Source organism: Triplophysa rosa, linkage group LG16 (genome assembly GCF_024868665.1).
Source record: "Triplophysa rosa linkage group LG16, Trosa_1v2, whole genome shotgun sequence".
In the NCBI taxonomy this organism is placed as follows: Eukaryota; Metazoa; Chordata; class Actinopteri; order Cypriniformes; family Nemacheilidae; genus Triplophysa; species Triplophysa rosa.
The window spans coordinates 2,402,596-2,417,667 of NC_079905.1; the positions used below are offsets into that span (position 1 = coordinate 2,402,596).

Sequence of the window (15,072 nt, forward strand, 5' to 3'; positions counted from 1 at the left end):
ACATCCAGGAGGCTAATATTAACATAACTGCTTGGCACTAGCACGATCCTCTCTGCAAATAGCACATTCCCATCACAAATACCGTAGTAAAGGAAGTCTGCCGGTGCAGGCTCTCCTCCTGTCACCACGTCTTTCATTAGCTATGCGTCGGCATTTGAAATCTGCCCGTTTGTACGTCCTAAATTATCAGCACCCCAGTATACTCAAGCAAAACTCCATCTCCATGTGCCAATGTCCTGGAGTCATTAGTTACGCCACCCTGTCGTCTCCGGTAGAGATGAAATAGATCCTCTAACAGTCTGTCTTCACATAGACAGAGGAAGATGGATTGTGTTACAGTAAGTCACAACTGTTCATTTCCTTCAAACGCCGGTAAAATCTTTAACCTCTTCAAACAGAAACATTTTATTGCTTTTTCAGAAGGCAGGAGACGTGTGTTTTTAGTTACTGTATGTTGCATTGAAGTGTCAACTTAGTCGCAGACGTTTATCTTTAAGGATTATGAGAAAAAACATCAGAGACAAAGATGATTTTTTTTGTGCATGTAATAAATCATCTCAGATGTTTTTAGGCGAAACATCAAAGACAAAGTTGATGCTGTACTTGACATATAGTAAAAGTACAATGTTCTTGAAATGATGGTTTAATGAAGACAATTTTATTGGGGAAGGATTGGTGAGAATTGCTTGAGTTCATATCAAAATCTCAAACTTTTGGTTGAACTTTTCAGAGTTCAGAAACTCTAAAGGAGACATACAGTACGTGAAATGTCTGGCTCTCCACGTGTGTTCCATTTAATCGTGCTGCTCTCTAGGAAAAGCAATTAAGATATAAAAGACATCTCATCTGCGAATTATCTTTCTGCACAGCTCTGAGAAACAAAAGAGAAACTGTCCGCGTGAAAAGGTCACAGAATGTGTATCCCACTCAATGATTTTTACATCCATTTACATTATATTTATGGCCGTGCTCATAATGTCACATTTGTAATAAAAATAATAGTTTGCTACTGGCACTAGATTTCTTGTGCACCTAGAATTTGTACAATAATATGTCAACCAGAATAAATAAGAGTTTTTAACAATATGAATGAATGATGAAGCCTGCTTATATAAAACCAGATGTTTAGAAAATGCATCCACTGTCAAGAAACCCTGTTTAATAAAGCAGATAAATAAAGTATTTCTAAATGTGTGAGAGTCACCTCAAAAACGACTGAAAATATTCTCTAACTTTAGGAATAAATAACCCCATAATCCAAACACTGTGGAGTGCTGTGACGTCCTAAAAACCAAGGTTTGCCGTCCAAAAATATATTCACCTATGCTGTGTTTGTCTTTGCAGATGTCCTGTGTCCCAACATGAAGGTCCAGTCGGGACGATTCCGGCCGAACAGCACCAGTGCTGGACAGACGGAGGTCCCAGGTAACGTCACCTTTTCTTCTGATCTTCTGTTTTGAAAGGAAAAACATTCAGTTTACAGAAACGTCATTTTTTATGTATTACACAGTACACAGATTTCATTTTGTGCCTTTGGTTTTCTCATTTCAAGTATTAATCGGAGTATTTTATTAATACCACAAACTACAAGTACTTTTGGACTTAAAATAAAGCCGCCTTTTCCACAAGGATTTTCATGTTTTACAACACAAGACTTGCTTGGAGCAAGACATTTAGAGATTTAGAAAGGAGAGATCTTTCACCCACTTCTATTCTAAGAAATGTGGAGTTATGTAGCGGTAAAACAGATTTGGAGGATGTTGTGTTTGGGTCTTCAGGGGGTTCTGAGTTCCTCCGCGAGACTCCCACGCAAATTCATTCACCTAAAGTAAAAAAACAGACCAGGAGTGAGACAGACAAACTCAATCTTACCTGTGCCAGAAGATGACCATACAGTCTGGAGATTTTCTGGAAAAAAGGACAAAACTGTGATGGTCCGGTTTATAAACTCATGAAGATTAAGACATAAATCGAATGAATTTTGATGGAGATGTTTTCCAAATGCATCGTGAAATGAAAAGTGTAAAAAAGGACATTCTCATAAGATCTCAAAGTTTTTTTTTTACATTTAAATAACATTTTGGATCTTCAAAAAATGTGCAGGTTGAGACATGAACCTAAAGGCGTCCATATGATGCATAGACGTAACAACAATGAATACACTTCTTTGAATGTTCACTTTGAGTTCCCTGCTAAACCAGCACACCAGGTTGGAAGACCAGCTTAAACCAACCAAGACTAGCAAACCACCTTTTGGCTTAACCAAAATGTTTGTCACACGCTGACGCACAATGTCGTAGCATTTTCATGCGGTGACATCGTTCCTCAAAGAGGGCTTGTAGCCAGACGATAGCCGGGTTGTGTGCCCGGATCAAAGATGCTCTCATGTGCGCTGAGCCGCAGAACCGGCCCGGCCTTCCCCTCTCTCTCCATCACCGTTTAAAATAAAACTCAGGCTTGATTATACGCTTTCACTTGCCAGGTCCAAATTACAGATCCCTCTCTTCATGCGAGGCTCCTCCAGGCCTTAATACGCTGCGGGAAGAAAGTTAAGCTTCACGCATGGAGACGCACAGACAAACAACATGATGAAAATGAGCTGGTGAAACATAAACAGCTGAAATGAGTGACACAAGGTGTGAAAGCAAGCGAACGAATGAATAAATACAAGCGCTCAAATTACACCTGGAAAAAGCTTTCACTTAATGTATAAGATGGCAAGAATCTACAAATTCAAGCAAAAAACTGAAACACCTTTGTATCCCACAGAAGTTGTTGTACGGCAAGAGAAAAATGAAGTGCCATTGGTCTGTTTATATTACTGTATTTTTTTTCTTGGCTGTTAACACAATATCTGCTTTCTGTGATCTTAACCACCTGTTACTGTCCTATTTCTACACACACACACACTAGCGCGGCCTAGACAAGACGTCTCACGCACAGATCTCACATTACCACCAAGTTAAACGACTTCTTTCAGTTCAAATAAACGTTCTCTCCAGACTGTTTATAAGAACCTCTGTTGGGCGACATGAACACACCTGTCTGAGGTAAACAACACACTAGCAAGTACTCATCAAGTGAAAGTGGTCTCTTTAAGTGACCCCTAGAGGGCTCATATACACTCTAGAAAAAATAAATGTTTCTTTTACCACATTAAACTGATGCTTCACACGACACTGCTTTACTCAACCAGCATCAGTCTGTTGCAAGAGTGACTTTTAAGTTCCCTCAAAAGGCAACACCCAGGGGTTTGATGGCATTGCCATGGCAACAGATTATGTATTGGTTAAAGGAGTGCCCTGGTTTGGCCACTGTAATTGGTAGATAGCCAAGACTGCAAACCTCAGTTTACGCAGTGGACACGCACATGCACGCACACAAACACGCACGTGCACTAGTGACATAATTGCACATTAAAGGTTGTTTTTTAAACATCTGCTGCAGTTTAATGGCTGGTTGGGTGTAGATCTGAAGCATTTATTAATAAGACTGATTTCCAAACACAGAACTCCACTTTCCACTATTTAAAACAATGACATTTTTTGGTCCTACTTTTTGAGTATGGCTTAAGTGAGCCACATGTTTAGTTACTTAACAGTAGGTTGAACCATATGAACACTGAAAGACAGGTGACCAACTAGATAAGTGCTGGTCCATTTTAAAACCAGAGGATCATGTGAAATCACTTTAACACACTGGGTAATTTTGGTAATATAAATTTTGTATTTTTAAACCCAATAACAGCCATCTGAGCTCAATTTGTGACATTGTTGCTTCTGAAACTCTGATGAAAACATTTGTATATTTGACATATTTTAATTGTTGCTCTGTATTTATATAGAAAGAATAATTAAGATATTAAAAAAATAACTTACTTTCTCGTGGGAGCTTTAACCGGTTCAAATCACTGCAAGAGTCTAACCACAAAGTGTCGCCCTCAACGCGTTCGCCGTCCCACGTAAATCCCACAATCCACATCGTGAGCAGCGCAAGCGTCCTTGAATGAATGTAAAAAAACGCGTCAGTGAAAATTCCCGTTTACAATGTGCAGAGGATTCTGGCTTTACGGCCTTTTGTGACTAATTCTCTGCATGGGTACTTTTTTATTTAAAATCCTGTTATGTTGTGAAATAACCTGTTTGATATAGGCCTAATGGTCTCATCAGTTTCTCATTTATGCATTTCTCTGCGTTTTCTAAGTGCTGTGTCGCGGGATTTTGGTCTTTTCTGTTCTGTTCACACACAAAAAGGACACTATAGCAAACTGCTAAACCGATCAATATCCCATGAACTGTAATATATGACATAACGTTACATTTTGGGACTGGAGATGAGACATACGCATGTAGGTGCAGTAAAATTTCTGTATTTCTGTAAAATGCCCTAATTAGTCCAGGAAAAGAACATTTTTCAAGTTTCTGTTTGGGTCATTTGTCCAGTAGACGTCGTCTAGTTTGCTGTTTTTCATCCTATTGGCTCCATCTAGCGGTCAAAGTTGAATATACGCCTTCATTTAGAATGTTAAGAAGTTTTCTTCATTCGCCTAAAATACTTATGGTTTCTTTTCTTTGCCTATCTTAGGTTTTGATTTGATGGAATACTTCAATGTGAGAGAGTTTCTGGGGGAGAAGTTTGAGCCTGGTCAGACCCCCTACGTGAGGCTCGGGACCATGCCCATTGTCCAAAAAACAGAGTAGGTCATATTTAAAGTCTCAGTGAAATTAAAAATGACAATTCTTATTTTTTCATGAAATATTGCAGCGTTTATAGTAAATAGCTTATCAATGTGGGACTTTTTTTAAATTCATGTACCCACATAATCTTAAATTAAAATCTGAAAATGCACTTCCGCCCTGAAATGACTATCCATCTGACATGACGTAAATTAGACGGCTTGGGCGGAGCATCCGCTAACTCCTCCCCTTCAACAGTCAGTCTGCTGCAGTTTCATTTCAAAAACTTCATTGAAGTTTCATTTCAAAATGCCACGGCTGCTTTTATACATCCAATCAATTCGCAGTGAAAAACGCAAGCCACGCCCACTAATTTTCTCCTTAGAAATTCCTTTTCACTCAAAAATGCGTCAGGATATGGAAGTAAAAACGATCGCAACTTCCGGTTCACGGGGACTTCAAGGAGTGAATCACCCCAAACGGCATAAAGGTCATTACATAATAAAAGGGTGAATGATTCCTTGAAATCATTTTTAACAAATTCTGCTAAATGTACACTTTTATTACCATACTAAGTTATTGTCTGTTTAAAATTTTTAATATACATTTTTAATGCTTTTATTTGAATTATAATACATCTTTCTTTCTTTCTTTCTTTCTTTCTTTCTTTCTTTCTTTCTTTCTTTCTTTCTTTCTCCTGCTGTGTTTCAGAGATGTGTTATCTCAAGGTCTACCCGATGAATATGCCTTTGTGACAACATTTAAGTTCAGGAAAACATCTCGTAAGGATAACTGGTACCTGTGGCAGGTCTATGACAAATACGGCATCCCGCAGGTGTGTGCTGCTCTGGGCTGGAAACAACAGCCACAGGGGCAAATGAGAATTTAAGATGTTTCCTCTTCAGACTTTCACAGTTCTACTCTTTCCCTGATGGACATAACAGGCCATGTTGTGGTTAAACATGAGGGGTTCTTTGGGCCTGGTACTTCATAAAAAATGGTCACAGTCTGGTTGATCAATCCAGCAAAACCCACTTTGTTTGTTGAATAAAAATGAATAAAATTATAGTTTTAAGTATCATAGATTGTAATGAATTAGGTCCAGCTAAAATCACAGCATTCCTCAGGTTTCCATCCGTCTGGACGGCGAGAACAGAGCGGTGGAGTACAATGCAGTGGGTCTGACTAAGGATGCGGTCCGGGCCGTCTTTAAGAACCCAGAAGTGGACGACCTGTTTGACCGTAACTGGCATAAGATCGGAATGAGGGTGGACTCCAAGTCTGTGTCGCTCTTCTTGGACTGCAAACACATTGAGACGGTGCCCATCGAGGACAGAGAGGATATTGATATCCAGGGAAAGACCGTCATCGGAAAGAGAGTCTACGACAGCGTACCGATTGACGTAAGTGTTGTGAACAGAGATGCAATCTAAGCAATCCTTCTCGTTTAGGTATAACCGCATTGGTCAACCGATGGTGTCAGTTGGGTTAGCTGACGTTTCTGTTTAGCTTATAGTTGAAACTGACATTGTCATTCAGCATGTTTGTATGTTCACAAAGCTAAAATCGGTTATCTTTCTGACCTCGGTAGTTTGATCTCCAAAGAATGGTGATCTACTGTGACGGTAAACAGGCCGAGCAGGAGACATGTTGCGATGTTCCTGGTGCTCCTGTAAGTACCTTCGTCCAACACAAACATACACAGACAACTATTCTTCCATTATTATGTCTAAAAGAAAAAAAATTAAATGCATCATCTGGATTTTGTGAGAATCTTCTCAAAGGTTTTTTGTCTTTTGAAAGTGATGAAAATCATTCCTGGATTCGTTGGGGTATCCGTCGTCAGCAAATATTTGTGAATTCATGAGCTGTTTTGGAATTCTGCGTTTCTGATATGTCTGGAGTGGATCGGTATAATTCGTTTCTTCTTCCTCTCCTCTCTCTCGTAACACACTGCATTTCCTTTTCCTCCCCTCGTTTGGTTTTCCGCTTAGTGTGAACAAACTCTGGTGACCGAGGCCCCCCCTCTCCCATTGCCCACCCCAAAACCCACCAGTGCTGAACAGCAGAAACCAGCCACGGTCAACTGCTCCTGTCCCGCAGGGGAAAGGGTAAGACCTTCAGGTCAAAGGTCACTAGATCATGCAACACATGTCAGTGTAAAAGAGGACCGAACTGCCTTTGGATTATATTAAAAGTTGAATGTCAGCCTAATGAAACTGTTCAGTCGCCAAAGTTATTTACAGTTCATAAGATGTAAAAAATGGATGCCAGAAAGTCCCAATAACTTTCTCGAAATAATTTGGTAGAATATATTGATATTGTATTTTTAAATACTAAGTATCGGCACTTATAAAATATATATATTTGTCCACCAGATTTAAGCACATTTCTAAAAACATGCAAGGTGCTATTTCAATTACATTTTTAAAGAATATTTGTCATTGAATCTGAATTCCTGTGCGGTAGTAATTTCGGTCACCTGACTCTTAGACATAAGGCTAGATATTCATCTTTTAAAATCAAACTTTCTTTTGTAATGCATTGATACTTATTTTGCAATGCATTCCCTGTATACTTTCTTCTGACCGCTTTATTTCAAAATGCATTCTCTCATATCGCTCTTTTTCTCCATCTCTCTCAATCTTTCCCTTTCTACAGGGTCAGACAGGCCCACAGGGTGTCATGGGGCCCAAGGGTGAAAAGGTTACAAGACATTAAATATGATATACCTTGGAGTGTCATTTGCTCATCATTGGATGAATTTCCAATGGGTTTTTTTATGGGTAAACTGTATATTTACAGGGTGATCCTGGTCTCAAAGGGCCTGAGGGACCACCAGGACTCAAAGGGGAGAGAGGAGAGCGTGTACGGCATTTACATCATCAATTATAATGCTTCCTAAATACACATAAACTTTTTAGATGAGTGTTACATTTAGTATTAACAACCTAACTCGGGATTAGGATATGGAGGTTTTTTTAATGAAGTTTGCATTAAAACAGATTTACCGATTAAGTTTGATATTGATTTATCTCTTTCATTCTGTCTGGTCCTGGACAATAATTGATCCATGTTGATTGATTATTTGCAGGGTGAGGCTGTCTCTATCAAAGGTGATAGAGGGGAAAAGGTAAGATCATGAATTTACCAGCCCAACTCCTCAAGCTAGACCAAACATTACTGTCTGTCCTTGTGTGTGTGTTTGTTCAAGTGTGTGTTTTTGTGTCAACTTTTTGCATGTTTTTATAGTCTCCAATTAAATGCATCCAAGAGCGAATATTTTAAAAGCACACTCCTATCATACAGCTCTAAGAAAGGAGAAATTACTGAACATAAAATTGCTATATTTTAAACAGTGGAATTATCCTCAGAGGATATGCAGAACAAGTCAGTGCAGAGAACACCCACTTTCAGCAGATTTCAGGGTTTTAATAATAAACCTCTATCAGTCACAGAAGCATAACTTTAAATATTTATGCATTGAAATGTTGCTCATAAATGTACGTGTAGCATGTCTATTTTGCATCGCAATATTCATAAATGCTGTGATGCATGTTTTTATGCCACAGTCATGTCAAGTAGGAAGTCTTATTTTGAGATTTCCATTGGACTCGCTATTCAGACAAATTTAGATGCCAGTCGACGCCCACAAGAAAAATGTCTGTGCATGCAAAACGGCTCGGTGGAATTTCCTGTAAGCGTCTGGAAACAGCAAATGTGTTTGCTGTCCCATCCCGTGCTTTTATTTTTCAAAATAATAAGACTTATGATTGCCTGAAAAACTATCAAAATCTCGTAGACATGCATGGGGGAGGAGCTGAGCCATATTTAGGTAACACCTAGCAACTGTAAGGCAACATTCTGGCAACCATTTATGACTTTAGCATTGTTGTGGAAAGTTTTGAGAAGCACTGTTCAAGGTTGTTATTATTGTGCATTATGCATGGTTAATATCCTCTGTATTTGTGTTTGTTTGTAGGCTCTTGTGTGTCAGTGTGTTTGTGTATTTATGTAAACCTGTGAGTACTCACACGTGTGTAAATGTTATTGGTCAGTTAGTCAGTAACACACTGAGGAGTTGGCTGGTTAAACCGCATGATGCCGCAAACGCATGTTTGTGTTTGAGGTGTTTGTCTGTCTGTCTGTTTCAAACTGTCTGACATGGTCGTTTTGTTAACCCTTGTTGTCTTGGCTTTGGGTGTTGAGCCCTGGCGCTCATTCAGGGTCACTGGTTCGAGTCTGGCCTGTGATTCTTTTCCACCTCTCTCCTGACATAATGTCTTGTACTCTCTTGTTCCATGTCCTCTTCATTGTGTTGAACACTTTTCTGTAAATGACATCTGTATTATAGGTTTTGCTGTTCTGGCTCTAATGATGCTCGGCTTTCTGCCATATTGAGAGATTAAAACTCTGTTAACAGGGTTCCCACGGATCATGGAATTTTTTTGGAATATCATGGAATTTTATATATTTTGGGATTTTTTGTTTGTCACTTTAAATTTTAGTTTCCATTTATCAAAATGTAGTTTTTCTATACTGTATTTTTGATTGTGTTTTTTTTACACATTTTTGCGTATTGTTATGGTTATCTTCACTAATCACTAAAGTCAAATGCAGTCACCTGTAGCTCTTTCGCTTTGGCGAAAAAACGACACCTTCAAAGACTGGGTTTCATTCATTATAGGTCATGGAAATTCAACTTTTTAGTCAGTGAAAGTCAGGGAAAAGTCAGGAAATTTGACATTTGGCTTAGAGTGGGAACCCTGTGTTAACATTCTCGATACAAATAGCTTAAAAATAAAAATTCCATCATACTATATTTACACACAATGTATATTTGCAGACATTAAAGCTTGTGAGCATGAGCCATGTTTACACTGTTAAGAGGCTGCAACTGTGGTGGCATTTTGTTGTATTTGCATATTTTGTTGTATTTGACTCTTTAAAGAGAACATTTAGATAATGTTGGCATTGTCCTGGTCATTTGACCAAATATATAACAGTGATGAAAGATTTGTTCATGTGGTTTCTTGTCATATTATAATGTTTTTATCAGAATTATATCACTTTTATTCGATGATGTTTGTCAGTTATTGTTTGGTTTCATCAAAGTGAAAATTTCAGGCTGGTGTCATAAAAAGGTCATAGATGCGTTTGTACTTTTTAATACTCATATTATCAGGAGTTTACTTGCAGTGTGGATAACATCTGAAAGTCACGAGGAAAGACTTCCGCAGTATTCATTAGTGATGTTTTATCATTAGCGATATTTCTTGTGTTCACCTGTAAAGTTTGCTTATATCTGAGATTTTTTGGGTCTTGTCATATTGTGGTCGTCTGCCCTGTGATGGACCGGCTCTGTCCATGGTTTATTCTGCCAGCGGCCCGAGCTGCTGGAATAGTCTCCAGCCCTTCTTAAACCCTGCAGCAGAAACGTTTAAAGAAAGAAGGAATGGATTATGGTTATAGGGTTGTAATTTTGTTTTCCCATGTGTGATTTTTAAAACCATTATGTCTCCGAATCATATTATAGAGAATAACAGACTGTCAGTTTTAAGGTTCGGTGGTTTGTTGATCATGTCTCCCAGTTACAGTTTTGAAGTTAATCTTGTGGCGAAATGTTCTTGTTTTTTTACACACAAACATTTTTACATCCACAGATGCATTAGAGGAGTTCATGACATGAGGTTGAATTAAAAAATGACAGGGCTTCACACTCATTGACCCCTGCAATTATGCTCATAACATCGGTTACAGATCCACACGTGGCCGTGTCCAGACGTCATGTGTCACTGTTACAAAGACTCTGCTGATGTTTTCTTTCTCTCCACAGGGGGACAGAGGTGAGCAGGGCGAACCCGGAGCCAGAGGAAACAGGGGAGAGAGAGTAAGAAACATCTAATAAAAACAATAAATAGCTGATTTTGAGTCAATCAGGCCACCATATTGGAAAGGGCAACAGTACCCTATAAAAACTGTATTTACCTATTGTCATAAATTACTTGTGTCAAGGAATTGTGAAAACTTGTGCTTGTAAAATGTAATCAGTTGGATGACGTTGATTGGATGACGTCGTATGAACACAATGTTAAAGAGTAAATATTTTGTGATTTTTAGGGTCCCAATTTTGTGTCCAACAACAACTTCACGCATACACGGTGTAAAAACACTTTCATTTTCTAATAATAGGCAGTTATTATTACCTTACTTCTTGACTGACTCTCAAAGATTCGTTCGGCGATTCATCTGTCCAATCCCCTCCTTTCTGTCAGCCTACTCTGATCTGATTGGTCAGATGGTCTAGTCTGTGATTGGTCTACCGTGTACAGCGTCACAGTGTCGCAAATGGAACGTTGGCGGGCATTACACAGAGTGACGCAAATCTGACACGGAACTGAAATTAGAACGACCGACGACTCGTTCGCGTGATTCAGAGTCGACTCCTTTATTCCTCAAGCCAATAACTTTGTTATTCGTTCACTTTCGGCTTTACAACTTGGCAGACTGCTGACATTCACACACAGCAACATTACGCACTTCATGAAATGTCATTTTAAGGACACTAATACTTACTCTTTAAAGTCTCATATACTTTATAAGCATTCTTTTAATTTAATATTTATTGAATCCCTAAGAAAAGATTTTGATGTGTTGATATAGCATGAAATGTTTTTTTGTTGTAACATCATGTGATCTCTTAAATTTTGCTGTTTTGTCTTATTTCAGGGTTTAGATGGTTTACCGGGTCTGGCTGGAAAGCATGGTGATAAAGGAGAGAGAGTGAGTAACAGAACCCTGATTGTGTTCTGTAAGTGTTTTGTAAGTTGTTTTGATCTCTTATGTCATGTTTGTGTTGATAAACAGGGTGGGCAAGGACTTACAGGTGAAGCTGGGTTACCTGGGCCCCTCGGACCAAAGGTAAATCAATCCATAGGAATAATAATCATATTGGCACTAAGTATTAAATAGCCATGATTTTTGTTAACCATTGTTCAATTCTGCACCTGTACTAGATGTTCTTTTGGAATATCTTTTAATGTGATTAAATATTTTTTACCTGTTTTTTTTAGGGTTTCCAAGGTGATTCTGGTCCTCCAGGAAAGCCAGGTCCTCAGGGGGTCTCTGTAAGTATGGCATGCGTTTAATCTTGTAAAACCGATAATTATGTCATTATAAACGGACTGAAATTTTATTGCTGCTTTTGTCGTACTATATTACTACGGCTGTGCAGAACGGCACAGAATGTGTTTCTCTACCGAGTCTAAAACATCTTACAAGTATGTTTTCTTTCCTCAGGGCAGTGCAGGAATAAAAGGAGAAAAGGGATTGTCTGGAGATCGGGTAAGAATGATTGACACCTGTCAATCAAACCAGTCTCTTTTCATATGTTTTACATCAAAGAAAAATTAAGCTCTCCAGAAATTTCCCACTGGAAAATTCTAGTTCATTACTGAGATTTCAATTTCCATGGCCTGAGCCGTATCGAGACATCAGAATATCACTGAAACATGTGTCTGGGTTCTTCTAACATGGTCCAGTAAAGTCACTCAGAACACACTAGAAAACACTTCGAAATGTCCACAAACGCAGCTCACTTTTTCCTCAGAACATGTACATTGCATCTGAAGTACATTCATTCCAGGGCCCGAGACAACATTTCTGGTTGACGTTTGTTGATTGTTCCGTTGCATCGGAATAACTTGCACTGAACCCAAATTGGTCACGCAGCGCTGCATGCAGGCTACCTGTCAGCCTTGAACACTACACAGGGAATATTCATGTGAGCGAGTGTGTAATAACTCAAACAGATTGTTGATGCAGACTCCATATTTCCTGTCATGTGTGGGCGTAGAGACTGATTTCAGAACAGTTTCACACAGCACATAACTGGGGCCAGTTGCATAAACTTAGCCGCTAAGTTAAAGTGATACTTCACCCAAAAATGAAACTTCTGTCATCATTTACTCACCTTCGAGTTGTTCCAAATCTGTATAAATGTCTTTGTTCTGATGAACACGGAGAAAGATATTTGGAAGAATGCTTATAACCAGAGAGATTTTGCCCCCCCATTGACTCCCATAGTAGGAAAAAAAGTCAAAAGTGCCCCAGAACTGTTTGCTGTACTACATTCTTCAAAATGCCTTTTGTGTTCAACAGAACAAAAAAAAAAAGATAAAGTAATTTTTCCTACTATGGGAGTCAATGGGGGGCAAAATCTGTCTGAATATACAGTAAGCATTCTTCCAAATATCTTTCTCTTTGTTCATCAGAACCAATAAATTTATACAGATTTGGAACAACTCGAAGGTGAGTAAATGATGACAGAAGTTTCATTTTTGGGTGAAGTATCTCTTTTAGACTCGGTCTTAACTATTTTCACAGACTAGCAATTAGTTAAGACTTATCAGTTTTACTTTTCATATTTTAATTAGACCAATCTACATTTTATTTAACTGACTTGAAGAAGTTACGACCAGTCTTGAAGAAAAAAAATCAGACGACTAATTTGTAAAACTAGTCTAAGCAGTTTATGCAATCCCTTTTCTCTGTTGTCTGAGTTCTCCTACACACCAAATAAAGCCGTTTTAGAGCATAAAGAACTTTTTTAAAAGAAAAAAATGCCATTTTGCATAATCAAGGATGAGTTTTAAGGGATAATCCAATGGCCTGAAATAAAAAGATTTAGATTTTGGAATAAGTACATGTTTTTTTGTTTTTTTGCAATAGGAAATATTGGATTACGCTGTTGGGAGTATTGCCTTTCCTTTGAACAGCAATGGCCATGACTTAAACATAAATATTTCAAACCAACTCATTTACCATCTGGTATATACCGTCTGGTATCTGGTATATAAATTGTGGGGTATAAGTTCCTGACCTAAAACAGGAGGGATGGCAGACCGCATGTATTGCACATTTGTCAAAACATTCTGGAGTTGTTATGTTACAGTAGTTTTTCTGACCCCCCGTCATTTGGTTTCCTGCAACCAGACTGTTTTTTAAGACAAAAAGCACCTGTGCAGACAAGCACATCATTTAAGAAATAGATACTTTGAAACTGGAGTTTTGTAGAACGCACAATTCTAAATTCAAAACACTAGTCATTTTCTGTGTTGGATCACAGATGCAGAAGAAAACGCATGGACTATTATAATGCTTTTTCGAGATGTTCTTTGAGAAATACGAGCGGCATTCTGACATTGGGAGGTCTATGATCATGCCGTACATACAGTATATATTTTTATTGCATTATGCCTCTTCATATGTTATTTAGGGTGATCCAGGTCTAGATGGGTTTCCAGGAAAATCTGGAGTTCCAGGAAAAGATGTAAGTATTCACAGAGCTGTGTAATGTATATAATTTATCATCTCGTAGCTGTGTGTGTGCTGTATGTAGAATGAAAGCGGACATCAGTATTTCAAGTCAAATGAGTTAATTCAAAGTTGCTTTTCTCTACAGGGTCTCAAAGGGTTAACCGGTGCTCCTGGTACAAGTGGAGTCAAGGGAGAAAGGGTATAAAGACACTTTCTGTTGTGCTTAAGGTCTGAAATTCAAAGGGTGTATTTCTTTTTGTCACCAGCTGTACCCGCTTTTGCACAGGACACAACATACGGTGAAATGTAGGCCTGATTTGCTTAGACTGAGCAAGCATTGCTACAGAAAATAGTATATGAAAAAAAGATGATACCAATATTAATAGACATAATAACGTATACATAAATAGGATATGATAGGAATCCAACGTTCTAAAGCTTGGGGCTGGCAACTGTGTTCTGCTTTCAGGAAGTGTCAACTTACATTTATCTTTATAGGAAGCTGTCGTCTCATATTTTAATATAATTGCATTAGCAAATATATGGTCATACATCTCTGTGAAACCTTATAATGGTTGGTTGGTTGGTTGGTTTGTTTTATTGGACAGGGAGAGAGAGGACTTCCTGGAATTCCTGGAGATGCGGTAATACCTTTAGTATTCATTTACTGAATAATGACTGAATGAATCCGGTTTTGTCTGTGTTCCTTATGGTCTGATCTGTGTGTTTCTACAGGTTCAACTGGATGGCCTGAAGGGGGAAACTGTAAGTACAGGGTCTGTCAGGAAAACATCGACTTTACTTCCTTCAAGTACTTTGTAGCTTAAATGGATAGTTCACCCAAAAATGAAAATGATGTCATGAATTGCTCACTCTCTAGTTGTTCCAAACCTGTATAAATTTAGAAAGATATTTGGATAAATGCTTGTAACCAAACACTTCATTGACTACCATAGCAGGAAAAAATACACCCAGGGCTTAAAGTTTCGGCTTGCGGCGTTTGACTGCGGAAAAAAATATTTACTTTAAAAAAAGATTACATTTAAAAAGCTTATTGATATCAGTTCGAGTTCATAAT

At 38.4% G+C, this 15,072-nt stretch overlaps 1 protein-coding gene across 5 annotated transcripts in view; it reads left to right on the top strand.

Moving 5' to 3' along the window:
- The window catches only part of col22a1 (collagen, type XXII, alpha 1), a 49,007-nt gene that overhangs the window by 12,556 nt on the left and 21,379 nt on the right, over positions 1–15,072 (top strand). For 3 of the 5 annotated variants that reach the window (XM_057354533.1, XM_057354536.1, XM_057354535.1), the window contains 18 exons: positions 1,345–1,425; positions 4,585–4,696; positions 5,388–5,511; positions 5,804–6,079; positions 6,268–6,348; positions 6,671–6,787; positions 7,338–7,382; positions 7,482–7,544; positions 7,771–7,809; positions 10,513–10,566; positions 11,406–11,459; positions 11,544–11,597; positions 11,750–11,803; positions 11,976–12,020; positions 13,954–14,007; positions 14,140–14,193; positions 14,603–14,638; positions 14,730–14,759. In XM_057354533.1, the coding sequence (XP_057210516.1) occupies positions 1,345–1,425; positions 4,585–4,696; positions 5,388–5,511; positions 5,804–6,079; positions 6,268–6,348; positions 6,671–6,787; positions 7,338–7,382; positions 7,482–7,544; positions 7,771–7,809; positions 10,513–10,566; positions 11,406–11,459; positions 11,544–11,597; positions 11,750–11,803; positions 11,976–12,020; positions 13,954–14,007; positions 14,140–14,193; positions 14,603–14,638; positions 14,730–14,759 (1,373 nt within the window). The remainder of the gene's footprint in view (positions 1–1,344; positions 1,426–4,584; positions 4,697–5,387; positions 5,512–5,803; positions 6,080–6,267; positions 6,349–6,670; positions 6,788–7,337; positions 7,383–7,481; positions 7,545–7,770; positions 7,810–10,512; positions 10,567–11,405; positions 11,460–11,543; positions 11,598–11,749; positions 11,804–11,975; positions 12,021–13,953; positions 14,008–14,139; positions 14,194–14,602; positions 14,639–14,729; positions 14,760–15,072) is intronic. The other 2 variants (XM_057354537.1, XM_057354534.1) reach the window with 2 other exon arrangements.